Below are 27241 nucleotides of genomic sequence, written 5' to 3' on the forward strand. Positions count from 1 at the left end.
GAGTTTTTTCAGTGAGAGAACAAGTTCAGCCAGACAGAGGAGAGTAGTGGTGGATGGGAAATGTTCGGGCCTCTGTTCGAGGAAGAGCGGAGTGCCCTCAGACCATCCCCGTGGGCGATGGAGGTGTAGAGGGATTGGACGTCCATGCTGAAGAGGAGGCGGTTGGGGCCAGGGAACTGGAAATTGTTGATATGATGCAGGGTGTAGGAGGAATCGCGGATGCAGGTGGGAAGAGACTGGACAAGGGGAGAGAGAATGGAGTCAAGATAGCAAGAAATGAATTCCATGGGGCAGGAACAGGCTGACACGATCGGTCTGCCGGGACAGTCCTGTTTGTGGATTTTGGGTAGGAGGTAGAAGCGGGCCGTCCGAGCTTGGGGACTATGAGGTTGGAAGCTGTGGAGGGAAGATCTCCAGAGGAGATGAGGTCAGTGACAGTCCTTGAAACAATGGCTTGATGTTCAGTGGTGGGGTCATGGTCCAGGGGAGGTAGGAGGAAGTGTCTGCGAGTTGACGCTCAGGCAAACTTTGCTGGGTTTGTTTTAAATCTAAAATCTGTTTTGGGCTGTTGCCTTAAAGTGGGGAGTGTGACTGCGAGTTAGGTTAATTAGGAATATTAGGAGTTGCTATAGTAGTAAATTATTTGTAGTCTTATGTATGTATGTGTTTGAAATCTTATATTTTGTTCATAAATATTCTAATTTAATTTTTAAGATGTCTAAATGCCTCGGTAGACTCATTATTTGTGAATTCAATGCATCTTATCACAATAAATATAAATTGCAAGACCCTTGTGATAGAGTGACCAAATTTCCCTTGTGGATGTGGTCTGCCTGGCACACATCTTCTGCCACGTGATAACACTGACCCCTTGGGAACAACACTATAAAACCTACTCCAGTCTGATAAATAACCATTCACCATACCTGTTTCCCGCTGCCGAGGCAAATTCATATTCATACTGTCATTGTCCATTTTATCCCATGGGCTTCAGCTTTCCTTGTAAGCCTATTATGTGGCTTTTGTCAAATACCTTTTGGAAGTCCAGAAAGATGACAGTAACCATGTTACCCTATCAATCCTATCTGTTACTCCATTAGAAAACTCAATGAAGTTAGTTGAACACATTGCTTTTGAAAAATCCAGGCTGGCTTTCCTTAATTAATTCACAATTGTCTACGTGTTTTTTAACTGTGTCCAAGGTTATCACTTCTAAAAGCTTTCTCAGCACCAAGATGAAACTCTCTTACCTGTAGCTGCTGGATTTATTCTTAAACCTTTTCTGAACAAGGATGAAACATTTACAATTCTCCAGTCTTCTGGCTCCTCCCCTGTATATCTAAGGTGATTGGAAGATTATTTCCAGTACCTATGCAGGGAAATATTATGGAAATTTTAATAGCAATGTTCAAAATCATGAAGGGCGTTGATAGAGTAAATAGGGAGAAACAGTTTCCAGTGGCAGAGGCTTCTGCAACCAAAGGATACAGATGTAAGGTATTGATTTAAAAATCTAGAGTGAGATGAATAGGGATTTTCCTACAGCCAGTTATTATCTGGAATGCACTGCCTGCCAGTGTGGTGGAAACGATATTCAAAACTAACTTTCAAATAGGAATTAGATGAACAATCCAATGTAAAAAAATTACAGGGCTGTGGGGAAAAGGAACTGGACTGGGACCAGTTGAATAAGTCTATCAAGGTGCCTCTATAGGCCACATTCTGTATCTTTCGATTTTATGATTTTCCATTGCTTCCCACCTGAAGCAGGCTGACATTCCCACTTCCCATCTCAGGGCCCTACCCATGGTTGTGATAGCTGAAGTACCACAGTAAACTTCAGAACCATTTGCAGGCAACTGTCACTCCATTTACTCCAGCCAGAAGCTCTTAAAATCATCCAGATGAATTTGGAATGGGTGCTGTAAGGATCCAGACTCTGGAGCAATTCATAAATAAAGCAATCAACATGTTTAGTTTCTGCTTCTTAGATTTAATGATGAGCTGTGTCATTTTTGAGGAAAACTGCTTCTATTCCAATGGTTATCAGGTTCTTTTGGTTGAAGAGCTAATTTACAAATCTAATCATGGACCCCCAATGTAAATTATAATTCTATATAAAAACCATAAAATGAACAGGCTACATGTACAGAGAGCTTTAATAATGTTTATAATAAAACAGGCAATTTGATACTAGTGATTAAAGGACTATTTCACTGACATGGACAGTGATGAGACAGACCAGACAAGCCAGAGATAAATGATAAATGTGACTCCACTATTTTCTTTTGCAAAATATGCTTTATTCATAAAATATCTAAAAGAACATTACAAAACATTTCAAAATTTCCATCACAGAAATTGCAATCATATTCAAATTATCTACAAAGATCATGTTGCACTGTGAGGTGCTTCAGTACAACAAAAGAAACATTACAGACATTTCAAAAAGGTCATACAGAAAGCGCAATGCTATTCAAATTATCTACAGATAGATCGTGTTGCACTCTCAGGTGCTTCAATAAAGGAGAAAGACCACGAAAACCATTCTGGTGCAGCGACGACTTTTCAGGCGGTTAACATTATCTGTCAATGGTGTCAATACCCGATCAGTTCACACACCACGGTCAATACAGACAGACTGTCAAGTCAGTATTCACAACAGAGGCACATCATTTACATGATCAAACAGTCTTAAAGCACATTCCCATTTTAATGTAAAACAAACCTCCCATAAAAACACGAGTTTCTTCCCTCCGATGTTACTACATAGCACCCACTGGGCAATATTCACATTCCTGTACAAGCACAGTCCAATTTCTCTGTTATTTAATCTTGCAACGAAGTTAATTTACTGTAACATGGTGAGGGTTTAAGTCAAACTGACTTTTTTATCGCGACTATAGGAAACAAACCAACTAGAGATTAATATAAACAGAAAATGATGGAAACACTCAGCAGGCCAGGCAGCATGATAACGGCACTTGCTCACTGAGCCAAATCGAAGACAGCCGAGAATCACAGCAGCAGCTGGTCTCCCACCTCCCCTCCCCTCCCCTCCTTCCGAAAGGAAATGTCAGACTCACCGCTGAAAACTATGACAGCCGAAATATCCATCACCGTGAAGAAGTTTCGGGAGGTTTGGGGGTGGAAATCTTTACAGCTACTCATGCAGGATTAATACTAACTCCTGGGAATTTATACAAAGCTGGAAGCTTGTTATTTCCCCCACTTCACTTCCTCTCCTTCTTGTGCTTTTCTCTCTCTCCCCCACTCTGGAGAAATTATTTCTTGGACCCCCTGGAAAGACTCCCCGGACCCAAGTTTGAGAATCACTGAACTGATTCATCTCAAACACGCTGATGTCCCACCACCTTCCGCCTGTGGAGCAACATTACAGGCAGGAAGGTCACCGGGTTCCTGCAGTTCACACCTCATTCTACCCAGTAAGTTCCTCTCTACAATTGAGTTTCTATTCGCTTCTTCTCTCCCCCTCCTTCTTTCCCCCAGCCCTACAGAGGTCCTCACTGATCTTTCAGTTCCCAGTTCCCAGACAGGGTTTATACTCGGAATGTTAACCTGGCTTCTCTCTCCACCTGTGACTGAGACCGACACCCATCAGTTTACAACTGGCAGGAGGAAGGGAGGCGGTGTGAAATTATGGGATGGATCTGTTAGTGACCTTTAATCCCGCAGATTGTCAGCGGGGCCGAGTTTTTCCCGCCGTCATTCCATCCCGGATTGAAGAAGGGAAAGATTCTCCCAGTGAAAGTGTGGGTGAAAGTGTGGAGATGGGACATGATGTCCGCATTGTAAAATGACACCTGTCCACCCTCATAGTCCAGGAAAACCCCGATCTTCCGGGGATTCCCACTCGGGGTGAGGGGGGTATCATAGGGGGTGGTGGCGGCAAAATAACCACTTCCGGAAATCAGTCTCACAACCCAGAATCCGGACTCAGGGATGAGGGAGATTCCCCCTTTCCTGTTCACAGACTCTCGGGCCACTCCGAGCCACCACCGAGTCTTCTCCCCCACCCCCACCTCCCAGTAATGTCTCCCTGATGTGAATCCCTCTGATCCCAGGACACAGGCCCAGGGTTCAAACCTCTCCGGGGTGTTAGGGAGCGGCTGCTCTTTGTCTCCGAGTCTCACACTGGTCCGGTCCTCAGACAGGATGAGCTGGGGATTCGCTGTGTCCGGATCCAGAGTCAGAGAGGCTGGAGCTGGGGGAAAGTTAAAATAACACAGTCAGTGATTTAGAGAGAGGGGCTGGGGAGGGGGAGAGAGTGTGAGGAAGGAGCCCGGAGAGAGAGGAGGGAGCGGAAGTGGGAGAGAGAGCAGAGGGGGAGGGGGAGACAGAGAGAGAGGGAAATGGAGAGAGATGGAGGTGGGAGGTAAAGTTGGGGAGAGAAAATGGCAGCAGAGGGGGGAGTGGAGGAGGGGAGGGAGCAGGAGCGTTGGGAAGGAGAGTGGGAGCGGAGTGAGGGAGAGAAAGATGTGGGAGAGGGTGAGAGCAGGAGGGATTGAGAACATGGAAGCAGGAGAGAGAGAGAGAGAGAGAGCAGGTTGACAGAACAGAGCATGAAATGATCACATGCAGGTGGTCTTGCACAGCCACAGAGGGATTGATGAGGTATGAAACCCAATTGGATGACTCGAATCGAGGTTTTAATTTATATGTGAAGCGACCAGCGTCAGAAAGGGAAATAAAGCCACAGACACAAGCACAGTGTTGTTGCAACCAGAGAAGCGTGATGTGGTCAGTCACAGGAAGTCGTGCGGAGGGAGTCATTCAGCGGACTGACCACGTAGGAACGGGCCCTGAAACGCCGATCTTACTGAACAACTGGTGTTGTAAGTATGTATTATTGCTTAGTGGGTTAATAAAGATTTTGAGAGGTTGAGTCGGACTCATCGGATCTGAGGGTGGGGAGGGCATGTGGAGGTGGATCAGAATAGGGTGCAGGGTAACGGGGAGAGTTTCAAGGGTGACGGAGGGGAGAGGAAAGTGGTTATTGGGTGGGTCAAGGTGATGGGGGGAAGTCGGTCCGTGTGTGGCAGGGGGAAGGGGAAAAGCTGCTGGATCAAGTTTGGAAGGTGACGCACACCATTTGTCAAATCTGACGTTGACCACGGAGTTAATCTGTGACTGAGGTGCCCCGAAGTGGGAGGAAGGTCTTTTCGGAGGGTGGTGCTCATGTTCAGCACAAATGGCCGACTAAAGGGACACCCTAATAATTGTGAGATAACTGGATGTCATCCATGCTCAGTCGTGTTCTCCTCTCTATGTTGAAGCCCACTAGCAGCAGGTTTATATCCGACTCATGGGTCTCATCACATCGAGACCCCAGCAAGGTATGGACCTTCCATTCATTCTGTGCCATTCACCATCAGCTGCAGTCACAGGCAGGGATGAATGGGGGTGAGAGAGGTGGGTGCCTCCAAGGGGCATGGGCTTTGGAAGGCAGCCAACTCATGACTCCGAAACTCCATCCCCGCAGCTGAATGGTCATGCATGACAAGGGCACGTGTGTTTAGTTTTTCTATGTTACCAAAACAATGGCCTCTCTGTAGAGTCATAGAGTGTAGTGGAGGGTATTAGGGGAACTACCTCGGCAATTGCGGGGCTGGCTCCTCAGGGACAAGGGATACCTCCAGCAACATGGCTAATGATGCCAGTTCGCCATCCACAGAATACTGCTGAGGAGATACAGTGATACCTGTACCTCCCCCAAGGTCCCTGATTGAGCAGGTGATTGAGCAGCTAAAGATGAGGTTCAGATTTTTGGCCTGCTCAGGCAGGGCTCTCCAATACTGAGAATGTCTCAGATCATCATTGTGTGCTGCACCCTGCACAGCCTCGTATTACAAAAAGTGGCTGCATTGCCTGAAGGAGACATGGGGGAGTGAGATGCCTGCTCCGATGAGAAGGACAGTGAAGGGGATGGGAGGGCCAGGATGTGGCTGAACAACATGCAGAGGCTGGAGTAGGAAGATGATGTGGCAGACAGGCCCATACCAATCTGATAGCTACCAGATTCCAAGCAGAGTAAGCTGCCAGAATATTTGTTCAACTTTTTGGTTTTCTATCCTTCGGTGGCTGGAAGGCCCCGGCACCTTTTTATTGTACTGACCTTAGGTTCTCTCAAGTGCTTTATTTAGGAGAGCAGAATAAAGTTGCACTAGTTATCATTTTTTCTGCTGCTAGCTTGAGCCTTGCATGCACTCAACTATGTTAAATGCAGAGCCCTGGCACCAATTGTGTGCAGTAGGATTTGTACAGCGCCCCGTTCTCCTGAAACCTCAGGCACCTATAGATAGAATTGTGATTTCACCCATGCACTGACAAAGTCATGTACACAACAACTTGGAAGGAATGTCAAATCTAAACTCACATGAGATGCACTCATGTCATCCTGACATGGACCTTCAAAATCCTCCGGCACCTGGGAGTGGCCCAGAATGTATGCATCATGAGATCACCCTGGGAATCGAGCACAAAAATGCAGGACTTGCCTTCTATAATCACATGTTACCTGCTCATTCAAGTGATGAATGTGGCAGCTGTTGCCAGGGAGTTCTCAAGGTCACGTGTGCAGTGAATTGTGCTCTGCACGAGCGGAAAACCAGCGATGCTGCAATTCCCAACGCTCTTGCAGGATCCGGGTGGAATTGTATAAATTGGTGTGCTATCCGGATTGGGCATCTATGTCTTACTGAATACACTTGTGTGTCACTGACTGTGAGCTACCGCGTTGGTCTCTTGTGGAGCCCTAGGAAGGTCTACAGTAAAGAAGTTCAAGGCGGTGGTGACTTTCAACACCAGCAGCATTGGATTTCCTCCAAGTCCTTGTGGCTGCAGCTCGTCGTGGATAACCTGACAGATGTGAGCAACCAAATCTCGGGGTGCACAAAGGCGCCTCTGGCATTGCCTTTCACTCATTTGTCGATAAGACAAGCTTGTGAAACACCTGTGGTCGGGCCACTAGCCGCTATTTCAGTGGACTCTGTTCACCAGCACTTTTATTTTCCTGAGGCCGGCTGCCTCTTGCTAACCCTGACACCTGCTCCCAAAGTGGAGCCGGCCTGGCAGAGAGCTCTTTCAGGCAGAACCAAACAGGGAGGAGCAGCGTGGGAACATCATTTAGCCCGTCGAAATCACTGCTCCATGAATATTGATGAGGGATGATCATGTTTCTGACCTCAATCGCCACTCACACACCATAATCACATATCCCTTGACATCTTCATCACGCCAATAAGTGTAGAGGTCACTTTACAGTTCACTCACTGAGGTGCAAGCCCGCCGACCCGCCAATCACAGAGACCCCCTACAAGCCTGAGGGCTAGATGGCCTTCACTTTAGTGCACAACCGTGTTCTGTCATTGTGGCACCCACAGCCAAGGTAAGCTTATTTCCTTCATGGACCCTGCACAGGACAGTTAGAGCTGCTGATGCTTCACATGGATCTCCTCACAGCCCTCGGCACAGTCCAGCACGCAGGCCCATTTTACTCTCTTTCCTCATGCTCGAAACAAGTAATGGTCCTTCAATGATGCCCAATGATCTTCTATAGGCTTCCAAACAGTGGAAGGGATTTAAAGAGCAAATATGTAGGCAAATTTCTGAGTCCAAAAACAATAGGGCAGTAATAGTTGGGGACTTCAACTTCCCTAATATCATTTGGGATACGAACAGTGTGAAGGGCACAGAGGGCACAAAATTCTTGAGCTTCATTCAAGAGAACTTTCATAGCCAGCACGTAACACAACTAACGAGAGGGGGCGCAATTCTAGATTTAGCCTTAGGAAATGAAGCTGGGCAAGCGGATGAAGTAGCAGTGGTTGACCATTTTGGAGAGTGACCATAACACAATTAGATTCAACATCATTGTGGAAAGGACAAAGAGAGAACAGGAGTAAAAGTTCTAAATTAGGAAAGACAAATTTTAGAAAGCTGGGAAGTGAACTAGTGAAAGTGGACTGGATACATCTATCAGAAGGGAAAATGGTGTAAAATCAGTGGCAGGTATTCAAAAGTGAGATTCTATGGGCACGGTATAGACATGTCCCCACAAAGAAAAAGGGTGGCACTGCCAAATGTAGAGCACCCTGGTTACCCAGAAGCATACAGGTGAAGATAAAACAGAAAAAGAAAGCTTATGACAAGCACAGAAAACTTAATACTGTAGAAAACCAAGAGCAGTATAGAACCTACCAGGGTGAAGTAAAAATGGAAATTAGGAAATCAAAGAGAGGATTTGAAATAATATTGGTAGGTAAAATCACAGATAATCCAAAGATATTTTACCAGTGCAATAAAAGCAAGAGAATAACAAAGGAAAAGGTAGGGCCTGTCAGAGATGTACATGGTAACTTGTGCATAGATGCTGCAGATGTGGGCAGGGCTCTCAATGTGTACTTCGTTTCGGTCTGCACTAAAGAGAGAGAGATGATGCAGACATTCTAGTTAAAGAGGCGGAGTGTGAAATATCAGATACAATAAGCATTGAGAGAGAGGAGGTACCGGAGTGACTGACATCCTTGACGGTAGATAAATCACCAGGGCCAGATGGATTGTATCCCAGGTTGTTGAAGGAAGCCGGGAGGAATTGGCAGATGCTCTGAGCTGGTCAGTCTGACATTGGTTGTGGGCAAACTATTGGATTCAATTCTGAGAGAATTGTCACTTAGAAAGGCATGGATTGATCACGGTTAGTCGGTATGGTTTTGTAAGAGGAAAACCGTCTCTTGCTAACTTAATCAAATTTTTTGAGGAAGCAACAAGGAGGGTTGATGAGGGCAGTGCAATGGATGTTGTCTCAATGGATTTTAGTAAGGCGTTTGACAAATTGCCACATGACAGGCTGTGTAGAAAAGTGAGGTCCTATGGGATATGGGGAAAGGTGATGAGTTGGATCCAAAATTGGCTCAGTGACAGGAAACAAAAGATAATAGTTGATGGGTGTTTTTGCGATTGTAAAACAGTTTCCAGTGGTGTTTCACAGGGCTCATGTTGGGGCCCTTGCTGTTTGTTGCATACATTAGTGATTTGGATCAAATGTGGGAGGTATGATGGGCAAATTTGCAGATGACACAAAAAATTGTCGTGTCGTTGAAAGTGAAGAGGGTAGCTGTTGTCTCCAGAATTATATCAATGGTTTAGTTCAGTGGGCAAATGGAATTCAATTTGGAAAAGTGTGCGGTAATGCAATTGGGGAGGGCAAGCAAAGCAAGGGGATACTTAATAAAGGGAAAGATATTGAGAGGGGTTGAGGAAGTGAGAGACCTTGGCGTGCGTGTCCTCATGTCCTGGAATGTGGTAGGACAGGTGGATACGGTGGTTAAGAAAGCATATGGAATGCTCTCCTTTATTAGACGAGGCATTGAATACAAAAGAAGGGATGATATGATGGAACTGTATAAAATGCTGGTTGGGCCACAGCTGGAATTTTGTGTGCAGTTCTGGTCACCACATGATAGGAAGGGCATAATTGCTCTGGAGACAGTACGGAGGAGGTTTACAAGAATGCTGCCAGGAGATGAAAATTGCAGTTATGAGGAAAGATTGGATAAGCCAGGGTTGTTTGCCTTAGAACACAGGGGGCTGAGGGTTGACCTAATTGAGGTGTACAAATTATGAGGGGCCTAGATAGGGTAGACAGGAAAGGTTTATTTCACTAGCTGAGGGGTCAGTTGCAAGGGGGCAGAGATTTAAGGTGATTGGTTAAATGATTAGAGGGGACATGAGGAAAATCTTTTTCACGCAGAGGGTGGTGGGCATCTGGAATTCACTGCCTGAATAAGTGATTGAGGCTGAAATGCTCAAGTCATTTCATAGGTACCTGGTTCTGCAGCTGAAGTGCTGTAACCTACAAGTCTACAGAGCAGGTGCTGGAAAGTGGGATTAAAATGAGCGGGTAGTTTCTTTTTTTTGCCGGCGCAGACACACTGGGCTGAATGGTCTCTTTCTGCCCCGTACCCTTCCTATGGTTCTACGATTGAAAGCCAGTTATGTGAGGTCAACTGTTACCCTTGATAAGGAGATGAGTGGGCCACATAAATCTACATGAGAGGTCTGACAACGGTGTTAGGCAATGCTCCAATGTCTCTTAATTCCGACGCTCAAATCCCTTTTGCAGTCAATACTAACGTGCCGTTGCCACCTCACCAGCTGCCTTCACCTGCATGGCAGCTCAAATTGACAACTCACTAAGGAAGGCCATTCATGAGTAAACGCCCCTACCACAGCTTCCGCCAGTCATGTCGGGCGGCCTCGGTTTTCTATTGTCAAGAAGACAGCGTAGAGCTTTGGTCACTTAGCCCTGAAACTGCATCTACTGTGTTCCTTGCCACTAACATAGCAGATTTAACTCCCTCGTGGCATCCGACCACACCTCACATCAGGGCAACAGCAGAAGGAGAAACAATAACCTTGTTGAACACAATTTCAGACGCCAGAATATGGTGAGCTGCAAGGAATGCGGCTTGCATGAGGATTGACCAGGCAGCACGCTCACAACTGATGGCCAGAACTTAATCATGCTCATGTGGGATTACTGAGTAATCGCTATATTGATAATGAGGGAGAACTGGATCTGTGGGAGTTCCTGATCGGACACTGATAGGGGCCCTCATTCCGAGTGTTGAATGCCAGTGATCACAGAAGCAACTGGCAGCATCATGGAATCCAGGGGACTTCCAAACAGTGAAAGTGAACAGATATTTACAAGTATCCAAAATATATACAATGATTGCACCCCCCTGCTACCTGTGTGCCTTCAAAACTTATTTTTTTCTGAACCTACCACTATGTCTAGGTGCAGCCCCAACATCCACAGCAGAGGTGGAAGCAGCCTGCTGCCTGCTATGCCCTGTTGTCCGGGTATCCTTAAAATAAAGGCGCCCGGACCATCACACCCATGAGGTAATGATGGGGACAGCGACTTCCTACCCACCCTCACCACCAGATTTTCCGTGATCCACATCGATGGATAAATAATGAGCTGAACAGGGCAAGATCAATCTTGTTCAGCCGCTCTGCTCCACAGCGGGAATTACTTCCACTTCCGCACCTGCCGCCGAACTTAGACCTCAGAGTGGAAGATTCCACCTGCTAACTCTGGTTCTCTTTCTAAAGTTGCTGCCTGACCAGAATTTCCAGCTTTTTTCTGTTTTTACTTCAAATAATTGCAGCCCTGCCACATCCAGTCATCAATGATGGTGGACAATTAAACTACTCACCGGACGAAGAAGCTCGATGAACTTTCCCGCACATGGTGAGGGGTGAGCCCTGCATGTCAGTGCAAACGACAAGCCTGAAACATTTGCAACCACTTTCAGCCTGAAATGTCGGGTGGATGATCCATCTTGGTCTCCATCCAATGTCACAGATGCCAGTCTTCAGCTGATTCAATAGACTCCACATGATAACAAGTAATAGATGAACTCAGTGGATACAGAAAAGGCAATGGGCACTAACAATATCTCATCTATACTACTGAAGATTTGTGCTCCAACATTAGCTACACCCATAGCAAAGCTGATCTAGTAGAGTGACAACACAGGAATCTACCAGATGATGTGGGAAATTGTGCAAGTATATCCTGTCCACAAAAAGCAGGACAAATGCAATGCAGAGAATCACTGATCCAACAGTCAACTATCAATCGTCAGACAAGTGATGGAATGTGTTGTTGACAGTGCCATCAAGCATCACTTACACAGCAATAAAATGCTAATAAAATACAGTCATAGAGCCATAGAGTTATACAGCCCAGTAACAGACACTTCGGCCCATCGTGTCCATGCTGGCCATTAAGGACCCATCTATTCAAATCTCATTTACCAGCACTGGGCCCGTAGCCCTGTAAGCTATGGCGTTTCAAGTGCTCATCTATACTCGTCTTAAAATTCTCTGTGCATTCCACCAGGACAACTTGGCTCGAGATCCCATACAGACTTAGTCCGTCATAGACAAATGTGCTGAATGCCAGCGGTAAGGTGTCATTGGGGATCAGGGGGATCTTCATGTATAGAATTCATATCAGTAGAAAATCAGATATTTGTGGTTGTTGGAGATCAATCACCTCAGCCCCGGTGATCACTGTAGGAGTTCGTCAGGATAGTGTCCTAGGCACAATCAATCTTCAGCTGTTTTTTCAATGATCTGCCTTCCATCATACGTCGGGATGGTGACTGATAATTGCACAATGTTCAGTACCATTGTCAACTCCTCTGATACTGACACAGTCTGTGGACATATGCAGTACGACCTGGACAACATTCAACCTTGGGCTGACGAGTGATAAGTAACAAAAGCACTAGCTAACTAGGTATCACCAACAAAAGAGAATCTGAGCATCATCCTTGACATTCAGCTGCATTTCCATCACTCTATCTGCCAACATCAACATCCTGGGGATTACAATGGAACGGAAACTGAACTGTATGAGCCATACAAATACTATGACTAAAAAGGCAAGTCAAAAGCCAGGAATTTTGCAGCATGAAACTCATCTCCGAGTCATCAAAATTCTGTCCACCATCCAAAAGGTACAAGTCATCAGTGTGATGGAATAAGTCAATTTGCCTGGATGAGTGTAGTTCTAATGACACTAAAGAAACTCAACAGCATTTGATTAAAAAAATCAGCCCACTTGATCAGCACCCAATCGAACACTTTAAGCATTCATGCTCTCCACCACAGCACACATTAGCAGCAGTGTGTACCATTTACAATATACACTGCAGCAGCTCATCAAGACTCTTTTTAGAGCACCTTCCAACCAATGACCTCGACCTCATGGAAGAACAAGGTCTGGAGGTGCAGGGCAACACCACCACCTCCAAGTCACACACCATCCTGACTTGTGACTACATCACTGTCCCTTCACTGTCACTGGTTCAAAATCCTGTACCTCCATTCCTAACAGTACTCTGGCTCTAGCTGCACCACATGGACTGGAGCAGTTCAAGAAGGCAGCTCAACATCAACTTCTCAAGAACAATTAGGGACAGGAAACAAATACTGGCCTTAGCAATGACACCACCATCCCAACAAAGAATAAAAATTGATATCCAAAATATCAAACGTGTTCAAATTAGACCTCACTCTCCTCAGCTTTCACAATTCCATTCTCCAGGCCCAGGCAGTTCTATCCAATTTGTCTTTAGAACTTTTTCCAGCTGCTTATTTAATGTTCTTTTGATGTTGCTGATGACCTCAGCCAAAAACACCTCACTAACTTTCAATACCTTTCACATACAGTAGCTAAGGGAGATTTACATCTCACTATTCCACACTTTTACAACAAAATCATACCCAATATTATGATTAGTTCCGACTAATGCCAGCCTGATAATTTTGTAGCAGGTATAAAGTAGCTAGCCAGTGTTGCCACTACATATAGGAGAAGCTATACTGAACATGCAAACTGGAGAGCCTTGCTGAACAAGTTATCTCAATGCAATCTTGGTCTTCCGTTGGTGCATGAGCAGTTCAAGTTCCACTCAGTGGAACAGTCTGCTGATTGGCCTGAAATGTGGTGTAACAGTGACCGCATCACAAATAATGAAAGGAGCTCATTCTCTCAGTATCTTGCCCAATAAGCCAATATTTATCCTAAAATAAATATCATCAAAACAGATGATTTCATCATTATCACGATGTTGTTTCTAAAACACTGCTGTTCACAAATTGGTTATCTCATTTGCTACATGACAACAGTGACTATTCCTCAAATGTTCTTCACTGGTTCTGAAGCACTTTCGGCTGTGGGCACGAGGGAACTATTTAAGTGCAAGGTATTTCTTTTTCTCTTTTGTAATGATTCCTCTCTGTCAAAGAGTTAAGTTAATTGTTCTCGCTGTTGCTCGCCTCTCCTTTGCTTTAACTTTCATGCCCCACAGTATATTCAGTTGACTGCACAAAGGTGCAGCTGGAGACTGAATGCAGTGAGACTGAGTGCTAAATCCCGGAATTAGGTAAGTGAGAGAATTAGGTGCAGTGAGGGAGGAGGTCCAGTTCTTGACTCTTCACAAAAATAGAATGGTACAGGAAAGGGAAACAGAGACAGCAAGACCCGAGAGCTGAATCCCGGAGGTACTAATTAGGTGTGCAGGTAGGTAATTGTTGAGTTTTTTTCTATCTAATTTAAATCAGTACTGAGGAGATATTAAAATGAGTGTGAATTAGCTAAAATCGACAATATAACCACGGATAATCATTGGGTGATATTCTAAATTTCAAATCTAATCAGTTAGATAAAAGCAAAATAAATATGGCAGGGCAGGTGATGTGTTGCAGTTGTAGCAGGTGGGGACCGGAGGCTACCCGTGATTCACGGCAACTACATCTGCAGTGAGTGACTGCAGCTTGAGGAACCTCAGCTCCGAGTTGATCAGCTGGTGTTCGAACTTTGGACAGTGCAATGTATTGGAGAGGGAAAAGTTGCCAGCACATTTTGTTCCAGGAGGCAATGACACCCTTATGTATTTCAATTTTGGTCAGTGGTCAGGGACAAGGAAGAAAGTCAGACAAGAAAGTCCAGCCATTGTAATTGTCCAACATATTCAAAGCTCTTACACCTTGTGTGGACGAGAGCATGAATGCAGGCAGGATTAGCAAACTGACCATGGCACAGTGGTGCAGGAGGCTGCAGGCTTTCCAAATGCAAAAACGATTACAATAATAGTAGAGGACAGGTGGGTTCGGGGGATAGACACTGTTAACTGTGGGCAAGTGCCTTTGTTCCAATGGCTGTGTTGCCTGTCCAGTGCCAGGGTCAAAGTAATCTCAGGGCTGGAGAGGAACATGGAGTGGTAGCAGGAGCATCCAGTTGTCATAGTCCATATGGGTACCAATATTGGTGGGATTAATAAAGCGGTACTTCTGACAGAGTATGTGCAGAAAGGGACTAAATTAAAAAGCAAAATCTCAAAGGTAATAATCTCTGTATTACCGACTGAGACATGAGCTAATTAGCATGGAGTAAATACGATCAGAGAATTGAATGTGTGTCTCACAGATTGGTGTGGGAGACATGGGTTTCAAATCATGGGGCACGGCTACCAACGCTGGGGAAAAAAAAATACTATATCATTAGTATGGCCTTCCCTTGAGCCACACTGGACCAGTGTCCTGGCAAATTATATAACTGGGGCCATGGAGAGGACTTTAAACATAACAGTGGGGGAGAGGGACGAAAGGTTCATATGAGGGGAGATTCTGAACATTGAAGAAAAAGGACAAGGCAGTAGTGCAGGATAGTGATCCAGGTGATGATAACCAGAGCGTAAAAGGAAGGGACAGAGATTACAAATATGCGTGCACCAGCTAATGAGGTCAGAATAAGGAAAAATTATACAAAGACCAAAATAATAGCTCTTTATCGGAATGCTCACAGAATTCGTATCAAGGTGGATAAATTTATAGCAGAAATAGAAATAAATTATTATATGATCGCCTTTACAGAGCTATGATTACAGACTGTCCACGGCTGAGCCATAAATATTGAAGGGTATGTGACATTTTGGAAGGACAGGAAGGAAGAAAAAAGAGGTGGGGTAGCTCTGTTAATCAAAAATCATGATCAGTATAGTTGTGAGAAATGATTTTGTTTCTGAGGATCAAAAGGTAGTAACAATTGGAGGAGATAAGAAACAGTGAAGGAAGTAAATCATTGATGGGATTGGTTTATAGGCCTCCTGTAAACCAGGAAATAGCAGAGTTTGAACTAATATTCTTCACAGTCGAAGACACAAAAAGCATCCCAAGAATAGTAGAAATACAAGAGCAAAAGGGAAGGTGGAATTTGAAACAATCATGATCACTGGAGAAAAAGTAGGAAGAAAACTAATGGGACAAAATGCTGACAAGGACCTTGGACCTGATGACTTGCATAGTTGGGTCTGTAAGGAAGCGACTGCAGGGATAGTGGATATGTTGATTGTAATCTTCCAAATTTCCCTATTTTCTGGAAAGGTCACAGTGGATTGAAAAGCTCTGAATGTACCACCACTGTTCAAGAAAGGAGGGAGACAGAAATCAGTGAACTATAGGCCAGTTAGTCTAAAACCTGAAATTGGGAAAACGCTGGACACCAGTATTTGAAATCTACAGATTGGAGGGTAGCTAACTTAACCCCACTATTTAAAAAGGGAGGCAGAGAGAAAACAGGAAATTATAGACCAGTCAGCCTGATGTTGGTAGTGGGGAAAATTTTAGAGTCCATTGTAAAAGATTTAATAGCTGAGCACATGGAAAACAGAGGCAGAATCAGACAGAGTCACCAAGGATTTATGAAAGGGAAATCATGCTTGACAAATCTACTGCAATTTTTCGAGGATGTAACTAGTACAGTTGATGAGGGGGAGCCAGTGGATGTGGTTTATTGGCACTTTCAGAAGGCTTTCGACAAAGTCCCACATAAGAGATTGGCGTGTAAAATTAAAATGCATGGGATTGGGGGTAGTGTATCGAGATGGATAGAAAACTGGTTGGCAGACAGGAAACAAAGAGTAGGAATAAATGGGTATTTTTCCGAATGGCAGGCAGTGACTAGTGGGGTACCACAGGGATCGGTGCAGGGGCCCCAGTTATTCACAACATATATTAATGATTTAGATGAGGGAATTAAATGTAATATCTCCAAATTTGCAGATGACACAAAGCTGGGTGGGAGGGTGAGCTGTGAGGAGGATGCAGATGCTTCAGTGTGATTTGGACAAGCTGAGTGAGCAAATGCATGTATAATGTGGATAAATGTGAGGTTATCCATTTTGGTAGCAAAAACAGGAAGGCAGATTATTATCTGAACGGCTATAAATTGAGATGGGGAATGCGCAACGAGACCTAGGTGTCCTTGTACAGTCCCTGAAGTTTAGCATGCAGGTGCAGCAGGCGGTAAAGAAGGCAATTGGTATGTTGGCCTTCATAGCCAGAGCATTCGAGTACAGGAACAGGGATATCTTGCTGCAATTGTACAGGGCCTTGGTGAGACCACACCTGGAATATTGTATGCAGTTTTGGTCTCCTTATCTGAGGAAGGATGTACTTGCTATAGAGGGAGTGCAGCGAAGGTTTACACGACTGATTCCTGGGATGGCAGGACTGACATATGAGGAGAGATTGAGTTGATTCGGGTTATATTCGCTCGAGTTCAGAAGAATGAGAGGGGATCTTATAGAAACCTATAAAATTCCAACAGGACCAGACAGGGTACATGCAGGAAGGATGTTCCCGATGGTGGGGGAGTCCAGAACTAGGGGTCACAGTCTGAGGATATGGGGTAGACTATTTAGGACTGAGATGAGGAGACATTTCTTCACCCAGAGAGTGGGGAGCCTGTGGAATTCGTTACCACAGAAAGTAGTTGAGACCAAAACAGAACGAGTTAGATACAGCTCTTGGGGCGAAAGGGATCAAAGGGTCTGGGGAGAAAACGGGAGCAGACTATTGAGTTGGATGAACAGCCATGATCATAATGAATGGCAGAGCAGGCGCAAAGGGCAGAATAGCCTACTCCTGCTCCTAGTTTCTATGTTTCTATAAAAGGTAGTAGAAGGACATTTGGAAATCATTGTATTACTAGGCAGAGTCAACGTAGTCTTGTGAAAGTAAAATCATGTTTGACAAATTTATTCGAGTTCTTTGATAATGTAAGAAGCAGGTTGGATAATGGGGAACCAGTAGATGTATTGTGTTTTGATTTCCAAAATGCATTTGATAAAGTGCCACATAAAAGTTTACAGCAGAAGATAAGAAATCATGCTTTTGGGGGTGATACAATGGCCTTGAGAGAGGATTGGCTAACTAGCAGGAAACAGAGAGTCAGGATAAATGGGTCATTTTCAGTCTGGCAAACTGTAACTAGTGGAGTGCCGCAAATATCAATGCTTGGGCCTCAGCTATTTTCCGATCTTTAGTCATGACATACTAAAAGGACAGGCTATATTGCAGAAAGAATTGATGATGACACAATAGGTAGAAATGCAAGTTGTGAGGAGGGATTCAAAGTGTCTGCAAAGGGATATGGATAGGTTAAGTAAGCGGGAAACATTGGCAGCTGGAGTATAATGTGGGAAAATGTGAGGTTGTCCACTTTGTCAGGAAAAATTAAAAAGTAGAATATTATTTAAATGGAGATAAGTTACAGAGTGCTGGAGTATAAGGGGATCTTGGACATTAATCACAAAAGGTTAGCACAAGAACACAAGAATGAGGAGGAGTAGTCCATTTTGCCCCTGGGTCTGCTCAGTCAGTCAATAAGATCATGGCTGATCTGATTGTGGCACCAGCTCCACTTTCCTTCTACCTCCCCAAGCAGGTACAGCAAATTATTAGGAAGCAAATGGAACATTGGTCTTTATTGAAAGGGAGATGGAGTATACTAGTGGTGAATTCTTGATATAGCTGTGCAGGGCATTGGTGACAATAACAGGATAATTTGGAGGCCGGTTATCTCAGCTAACTGTACGGCTGGTTTGTGATTGCAGCATAACGCCAACAATGTGGTTTTAATTCCCGTACTGGCTGAGGTCATCCACGAGGCCCTGCCTTCTCAACCTCGCCCCTCACCTGAGTGTGGTGACCCTCAGGTTAAACTCACCACCAGTTGTCTACCTCTCATGAGAGAGTGGCCTATAGTCCTCTGGGACTATGGAGACTTTCATCTCTCAGTTTTTGTTTCCTCACTTAAGCATGATATATTTGTGTCTTAGAAGCAGTTCAGAGAAAGTTTGCTAGGCTGATTTATGGGATGAAGGAGTTGTCTTATGAGGAAAGGTTGAACAGGTTAGGCCTATACTCTTCGAGTTTAGAAAAATGAGACATGTCTTATTGAAACATATATAATTCTGAGGGAGCTTGACAGGCTAGATACCGCGAGGGTGTTTCCACTTGGGGGGAATCTACAAGCAGGCCACATAGCTAATAAATAAGAGGTCTGTCTCCCAGAGATGAGAAAGAATTTCTTTTCTTGGAGGGGCGTAAGCCTTTAGAGTTCTCCTCCACATGGAGCATTGGTGACGAGGCTGTTCTATATAGTCACAGCTGAGTTAGACAGATTTTTGATCAACGGTGCAGTTAAGGGCTAGAGGGGACAGGAATAAAGGGCATTTAAGGCCACAGTTACATGAATACCTCCATGAATACATCTTATCAAATGGCGGAGCAGGTTTGTTGGGCAAAATAGCTTACTCCTGCTCCTATTTCTTATGATTTTATGACGATTATACTATCACAACCCCTCACTCGAGGAACATCGGATTTCCTGTTTCCTCCATACCCCAGTGCACCACCCACTGCCGCCAAACAAGAACCATCGAGCGCATTTCCATGCAACAAACCGGTGAAAAACTGGCCTGGGACATTGTACTTCAGCTCAACCTTCAGAATGGATTAGGCCTCTGATTCAATTCATAGACTGAGCAGTGGCTTCACTGGTTCACCACCTGCTTGATCAGTGGGGTCACCCAAAAAATCAACCTCGTTCAACCCAAACCGCTTTGTCCCCTCGCTTTTCTAAATTTGATGTTATCCTTACATTGGTGCAAACTCTCTGAGTGAAAACTATGAATGTTTATCTTCTCTATACTGTTTGAATTTTGAATACTTTCATAAGATCCACTGGCATCCTCCATTTTCCAGTGCAGACTCACGTCCTCGTGACTAAGTAGTCAAATTCCTCCTCACATATTCGCTATCTTTTCACACATTCTCTTCAAAGCCTGCATGACTTCCTGATTATACATTGATAAAATTGTTTCCCAGAATTCCAAAAGTGGACAGCCCCGTCTCCTCTAGAAACTTGGTTTCACCTCCTGAGATTCATGCTCTATTCCTCTTGTTATACAGACCCCTTCACTGTTTTGACACACAGTGCTGGTGACTTCAGACACTTACCCAGAGGTACCCACAGAAAACAAAATATAACATGGAGAGTTTCCAGGGATTAACAACCAGCAGTGTGAATATTTAATCTGGGGCCTTGGAGCCCCTTCAGTGCCTTCAAAGCTAGAATTATAATCAGGAAGATTAATGTAAGAGTTTACCAGGGTTAATGGAGTTCATCATTTCTCTCCACGCTGTGTACTGTAAAGGGCTGTTGAAAATTCTGATAGACAGGGCAGTAGCATTTGTTACTGACAGTGTGCCAAAGTCGTCACTAATCCTGTAAATATTAAAGAGTTGATGTTATAAACTCGACTATTAGGATATTTTAGACATGATTTAAATGGTCAAGCTACCCCAACATTCATATCCTTCAGCATTTTTTGTATTAGAACAAATGCAGTAGAAAGTGAAATTTTGTCTCCATAACTGAACAAAAGATAACTTGGTAATGCAAAGGCTGAGAATGGAAACACCCATGTCTGAAAAAGTCCCACAGCCTGATAACAGATTAGTTGCAGGTATATCACAAATCACAGGAGAAGATAAACATTTAACCCGTCCACTTGCTGTATTACAAACAAAGCTTGTAGAATAAAGGCAAAGGCTGAAAACATCTATCCGACTCTCCGAGACACCTGCGCTCCTCTATTTCTGGCCTCTTGAATATCCCTAATTTTAATCGTTCCACCATTGGCAGCTGGACCTTCAGCGGCCGAGGCCCTGAGCTCTGAAATTCCCTCCCTAAACCTTTCTGCCTCTCTTTCTTTCTTTAAGAACCTTTAAAACATATTTCGGTCATCAGTATTAATATCTCCTTGTGATTCGGTGTCAATTTTGCTTTATATATAAAAACAAGTTTTTTCTGTTGTGTTGATTATTTTGATTCATTCATGGGGTGTGGGCTTTGCTGGTTAGGCCAGCATTTATTGCCCAGCCCTAATTGTCCCTTCAGGAGGCAGTCGTGAGCTGCCTTCTTGAACCGCTGCAGACCAAGTGATGTAGGTACACCCACAGTGCTGTTAGGGAGGGAATTCCAGGACTTTGACCTTGAGGCAGTGAAAGAATGGTGATATATTTCCAAATCAGAATTGTGAGTGACTTGGAGAGGGGCTACCAATTAGTGACATTCCCACACATCTGCTGCCCTTGTCCTTCTAGATGGCAGCAGTCGTGGGTTTGGAAGGTGTTGTCTAAGGAGCCTTAGTGAGACCCTGCAGTGCATCTTGCAGATGGTACACATTGCTGCCACTGTGCGTCGGTGGTGGAGAGAGTTAATGTTTGTAGATGGGGTGCCAGTCAAGCGGGCTGCTATGTGCTGAATGGTGTTGAACGTTTTGAATGTTATTGGAACTTCACTCATCCAGGCAAGTGGAAAGTATGCCATCGCGTTCCTGATTTCTGCCTTGTAGGTATTGGGCAGGCTTTGGGGAGTCAGATGAGTTACGTTCCTCAGGATTCCTAGCCTCTGACCTGCTCTTATAGCCACAGTATTTATATGGCTAGTCCAGTTCACTTTCTGGTCATTGGTAACCGCCAGGGTGTTGATAGTGGGGCATTCAGCGATGGTAGTAGCAAGGGATGGAATATCAAGGGGTTATGGTTAGATTCTCTCTTGGTGGAGAAGGCCATTGCCTGGCACTTATGTAGCGCAAATGTTACTTGCCACTTAACATCCCAAGCCTGGATATTGTTTAGGTCTTGCTGCAATTGGACATGGACTGCTTTAGAGATGTGAATGGTGCCAAACATTGTGCAATCAACAGCAAACATCCCCACTTCTCACCTTACAAGTAAGGAAGGTCATTGATGAAGCAGCTGAAAATGGTTGGGCATAAGACACTATTCTGAGGAATTCCTGCACTGATGTTCTTGAACTGAGATGATTGACCTCCAACAACGACCATCTTCCTTTGTGATAGTTATGACTCCTACCAGTGAAGAGTTTTCCCCCTGATTCCCATTGACTCCAGTTTTGCTAGGGCTCCTTAATCCCATTCTCAGCCAAATGCAGCCTCGGTGTCATGTGCATCCACTCTCACCTTACCTCTGGAGTTCAGCTCTTTTGTCCATGATTGAACCAAGGCTGTAATGAGGTCTGGAGCTGAGTGGCCCTGGCAGAACCCAAACTGAGTATCGGTGAGCAGGTCATTGCGAAGCAAGTGCTGCTTCACAGCACTGTTGAAGACCCCTTCCATCACTTCACTGATGATCGAGAGTAGACTGATGGGGCTGTAATTGGCCGGGTCAGATTTGTCCTGCTTTTTGTGTATATGATATACCTGCGCAATTTTCCACATAGCCAGGTAGATGCCCGATGTTGTAGCTGTACTAGAACAGCTTGGCTAGGCGCACAACAAGTTCTGGAGCACAAATCTTCAGTACTTTTGCCAGAATATTGTCAAGGCCCATAGTCTTTGCAGGATCCAGTGCCTTCAGCTGATTCTTGCTATCATGTGGAGTGAATCGAATTGGCTGAAGACTGGTATCTGTGATGCTGGTGAATTCTGGAGAAGGCCAAGATGGATCATGCACTTGGCACATCTGGCTGAAGATTGTTGGAAATACTTCAGCCTTAATCTTTTGCACTGATGTGCTGGGTGACCCCTTCATTGAGGGTGAGGGTATTTGTGGAGTCTCCTCCAGTGAGTTGTTTAATCGTCCACCGCCATGCACAGCTGGATGTGGCAGGACTGCAGAGCTTAGACCTGATCCGTTGGTTGTGGGATCGCTTATCTCTGTCTATCCTATGCTGCTTACGCTGTTTGACATGCAAGTAGTCATGAGTTGTAGCTTCACCAGGTTGACGCCTCATTTTTAGGTATGCGTGGTGCTGCTCCTGACATGCCTTCCTGCACTCTTCATTGAACCAGGGTTAATTCCCTGGCTTGTGGTAGAGCAGGATATGCTGACCCATGAGGTTACAGTGTGGTTGAGTACAATTCTGCTGCTGATGGCCAACAGCGCCTCATGGCTGCCCAGTCTTGAGTGAGAGTATCCTCAATGTGAAGGCAGGAATGTGGTGGTCACTCCTATTGATACAGTCATGGACAGATGCATGTAGTAGGTAGGCAGATTGGTGAGAATGAGGCCAAGTATGTTTCTCACTAGTGTTGGTTCCCTCACCACCTGCCAGAGACACTGTCGAGCAGCTATGTCCTTCGCGACATAGCCAGCTCAGCCAGTAGTGGCGCTTTTTTTATTCGTTCATGGGATGTGGGCATCACTGTCGAGGCCAGCATTTCTTGCCCATCCCTAATTGCCCTTGAAAAGCTGGTGGTGAGCTGCCTTTTTGAACTGCTGCAGTCCATGTGGTGTAGGTACACCCAAGGTGCTGTTAGGGAAGGAGTTCCATTAACGAATCACTCTTGGTACTGGATACTGAAGCCCCTCCAATGTATATTCTGCACCCTTGCCACTCTCAGTGCTTCCTCCAAGTGCTGGTCAACATGGAGGACCATTGGTTCATCAGCTGAGGCGGGGTGAAGGGGTGGCGGTTGGTGGATGGTTGGGTACATCATAGTCAGGAGGAGGTTTTCTTGCCCATGTTTGACCTGATGCCATAAGATTTCATGGAATCCGGAGTCGATGTTAAAGGTTAAGGATTCCAAGGGCAACTCCCTCCAAACTTTATACCACAGTGCCGCCACCTCTGCTGTGTCTCTCTTGCTAGTGTTAAGGATACAGATCAAGCTTCTAGACTGGAATAAAGAGAAAACCCATTCCCTCTTTAACAAATGACTGTCTTGGTTTGGTCAGGAGCCTTGCAGGGACATGGATGGTCGACACCATGGAAACATGGATGGTGTGGCTCTCTCAAGGTCAGTCGGAAGGTCACAGCCACACTAACAGCAGTCTGCAGCCTGCAAGTGAGCACTTCGGGACTGCATGGCATCTTGTAATTTAATATAATAATATAGACCAATTATAAGAAATCTAATTTTATATCTGAAATAAAGCATGTCATCACAATGAAAGACTAGTTCTTAAACCATAAACAGAGTTATTGTCGCCCGATGAACGACCCTTTAATGTTGCGATGGTAACGAGAAAAGAAATTCATAACAGCACCTTTCTGAGTTATTTTACCAAACTGTGCAGAGTTTCAGTAAAAGCATGTCCTACCCGCTCTTCCAACAAGCTTCCTCCTGAAAGAAATGAATCATGAACAGTGAGGAGCAAAGTAACATATTGAGAATCATAGAAAGTTTACGGCACAGAAAGAGGCCACTTGGCCCATCGTGTCTGCACCGGTTGAAAAACGAGCCACCCAGCCTAACCCCACTTTGCAGCATTTGGTCCATCGCCCTGAAGGCTACGGCACTTGATGTGCACATCCAGACGCCTTGTGATTGAGTTGAGGGTTTCTGCCTCTACTACCCTTTCAGGCAGTGAGTTCCAGATCCCTACAACACTCTCCTCATCCCCTCCTCTCATCTTTTTATGAATCACTTTAAGTCTGTGCCCCCTCATCACTGACCTCTCTGATAAGTAAATAGGCCCTTCCCCACCCACTCTATCAGGCCCCTCACAATTCTCTATATCTCAAATCTCCCCTCAGCCTCTTCTGTTTCAGGGAGAACAACCTCAGCCTTTCCAATCTTTCCTCATAGCTGCAATTTTCTAGTCCTGGCGGCATCCTCGTACATCTCCTCTGCACATTCTCTAATTCAGTTACATCCTTTCTATAATGAGGTAACCAGAACTGCACACATTTCAGGAGGACATAAACAGGGCGGCTGATGAAACGAGCAGACTCAGAGCAGATGAGATTTGACATGGAAGGAAGATTGTGGAGGCAAAAATAAACTGGAATTCAACATCAGTCCCGCTCACAGACACTGTGACTCTCACAAAGCGCACCAGACACACTCACACCATGAACTGTAACTGGATGACAATGGGCGTTTCAGGGGAAAATTAAACTTTGCAACACGGAAATAATCACAAAGCAAATGTGAAGATCAAGAAAACACATTCTCGGGAGGTTACAAGTATTCCCGGGAACCTGCAGACAATGTGGAAGCCGATTATTACGAGAGACCACAGAACTGCACAGAACAGACAGAAATTTGTTTAACTCAGTTTTTATTTTTTCAACACATTTCATAGTTATCAGTTATTTTGTGCGAAGTCTCATTGAACTGACTGGCAACATATTCCCTCACCTTCAGGAATATCAAGTCGTCTTTTTGCTCCATCTGTTTCTGAAACTTTGAGAGGTTCTCCTCAATAGAACTTAAATTCTCCTCAATCTCTCGAAGGTTTTTCTCCATTGTTTCTAGAATCCTCTCCTCTTCTTCCCTGAGATCTCTGTGTAAACGCTGCTCTTTCTCAGTGAGAATCTGGTGCATTTTAGTGAACTCGGATGTGATGTGGGTCTGCAGACTGCTCGACTGTTCCTAACAAATGAAATGTGAAACATAATTAATGTCCCGCGATAAAGAGAACAAAACTAACCGAGACCCCAGAAAATCAGCACAGGGAGACCTTACCCTAACTTCGGAAATCTTCCGTTTCTGTTTCTGTTCCGTTTCTAGAACCGCCGATTTCTTCTCTGTGAGAGAATCTAAGGAAGATTTCAGCTGATCCTGGGATTGGGAGAGAAAATCACAGAATGGAAGTGTTAGACCATGAAAATGTGATAAAACTATCAGCTTAGAAAATATTTTCCCTTTTACCTTGTAGATTTCAACAGCTTCTTTAATCGGCATAAAGTCGTGAGATTTGTGTTCCCGCGAATCTCGACAAGTGTAACAGATCAATTTCTTGTCAGTTTCACAAAACAGCTTCAGTTCTTCCTGATGTTCCTCACAGTGAAGTTTACTTTCCTTCTCTTTCGGATCCAGCTTTAATTTTCGAGCTTTCTCTGCCAGACTCGCTAAGGCCCGATTTACCCTGAGGTTTCTTTCCGGAAACTCCTGTCTACATTCCGGGCAGGAGTTTATCTCCTTCTTTTCCCAACACTGGGCGATACAGGAGCGGCAGAAGTTGTGTCCACACTCCGATGAAACCGGATCAGTGAAGAAATCAAGACAAATGGGACAAATTGCCTCCTCGGTCAAACTCTGGACCTGTTCTCTGGAAGCCATGTTCACACTCAGCACTTCCTGATTCAAACAGCTTTCCGTTTCGATGTTACTGCCGCACACCCTCAGTTCAGCTATTTCCCTATAACGTTCACTGTAATCCTCAAGGAATTATTGATATATCATGGTCTATGTCCTCGCGGCTTTCACGCGAGAGAGTAAAAATAACTCACCCAGTCTAAAATGGGAAAAGCAGATTTAGAGCACGAAGGGGAATAATTGAACCTTATCGAGGGTGGCTTGGGCACCAGGGAATGTTGACAGTGGAGAGAGAGGGAGAAGGCGGAGTTGGGCTGGATCGAGAGTGCATTGCACTTGTCTGCAGTCTGAACTCGCTGCCGATTACAAACCCTCTGGTGAAACAAGGTGTGAGACCGGATCCTTAAATTGTGTTACTGATTGTCGCCGCTCACACTTAAGGCAAAAAGTATCATAAATTCAAGAAAGCATTTCGGGTGATAGGTCCAGAGAATTTAGAGAGTTCAACCTGTCAAGTTCCTTTATATTTTCTAAAAATAAAATCTTGCGTTCTACTAGCCCCCGTCGCTGGACGTCCCAAAGCGCTTTAAAGCAGAGGAAGTGGAGGAGTCACTGATGTCACGTTGGAAAACGCGTCAGCCAACGTGAGAACAAGTCTGGGTTATGTGCCGAAGCATCTGGAGTGAGACTTGATCCCACCACTTTCTGACTCCGAGGTAAAAACACTACCAATGAGCCACAGCTGACAGTTGCCGCTAACATCCAGACATTTGTCCACCTGTTTCTGGAATGTTTCTTTGCAGAAGAAGTGTGGAGACATGAAGCAGTGGATTTACTGGCGAGGGCGTCTCCTCCCAGGTCACTCTGTAGCACAGGCCCCTGTGCTTCATGGATCCTTCCCAGGGACACCTCAACTGACGCAAGAAGACTTTAGAGTGGCATATTTCCCCCAATATTAGGAAGAATTTCTCCATGTGGCCATTGGTCACAATGTGGAACTCACTGCCACATGATGTGGCTGAGGTCGAGAGCATTAATGCATTGACAAGGAGGCTTGAAATTCAAGATGTTTTTATACAGAAAGTATTTAGAGTTTCTTTGTAAATGTTTGAGAAAAGAAGATTTCGTTTCGGAATTAGAAAAAATTCCAGAGATATTCAAACTGCGCCTCGGGGATTTTGAGCTCTGCGCATTCATGTCTCAGGCAGTGCTGCCCTCCCAGTCTCTGATAAAGAGGAAGGGCATCACAGGATGTGGGACAGGCCAATGGAAAATGG

The 27241-nt window shown here is 44.8% G+C and overlaps 1 protein-coding gene and 1 long non-coding RNA gene across 2 annotated transcripts in view; both read right to left on the reverse strand.

Annotated features, from left to right (window-relative positions):
- LOC144695676 (uncharacterized) overlaps positions 1-27241 on the reverse strand; it is a 306135-nt gene that overhangs the window by 22118 nt on the left and 256776 nt on the right. The window lies entirely within an intron of this gene.
- On the reverse strand, positions 2291-26007 carry LOC144695663 (zinc-binding protein A33-like). The gene is made up of 6 exons (XM_078566589.1): positions 25578-26007; positions 25392-25487; positions 25065-25298; positions 24022-24044; positions 20058-20176; positions 2291-4225 (listed from the first exon to the last, which is right to left on the reverse strand). The coding sequence occupies exons 1-6, from the start codon at positions 25986-25988 to the stop codon at positions 3675-3677; spliced, it is 1434 nt and encodes a 477-aa protein (XP_078422715.1). The 5' UTR covers positions 25989-26007; the 3' UTR covers positions 2291-3674.

Source organism: Cetorhinus maximus, chromosome 21 (genome assembly GCF_964194155.1).
Source record: "Cetorhinus maximus chromosome 21, sCetMax3.hap1.1, whole genome shotgun sequence".
Lineage (NCBI taxonomy): Eukaryota > Metazoa > Chordata > Chondrichthyes > Lamniformes > Cetorhinidae > Cetorhinus > Cetorhinus maximus.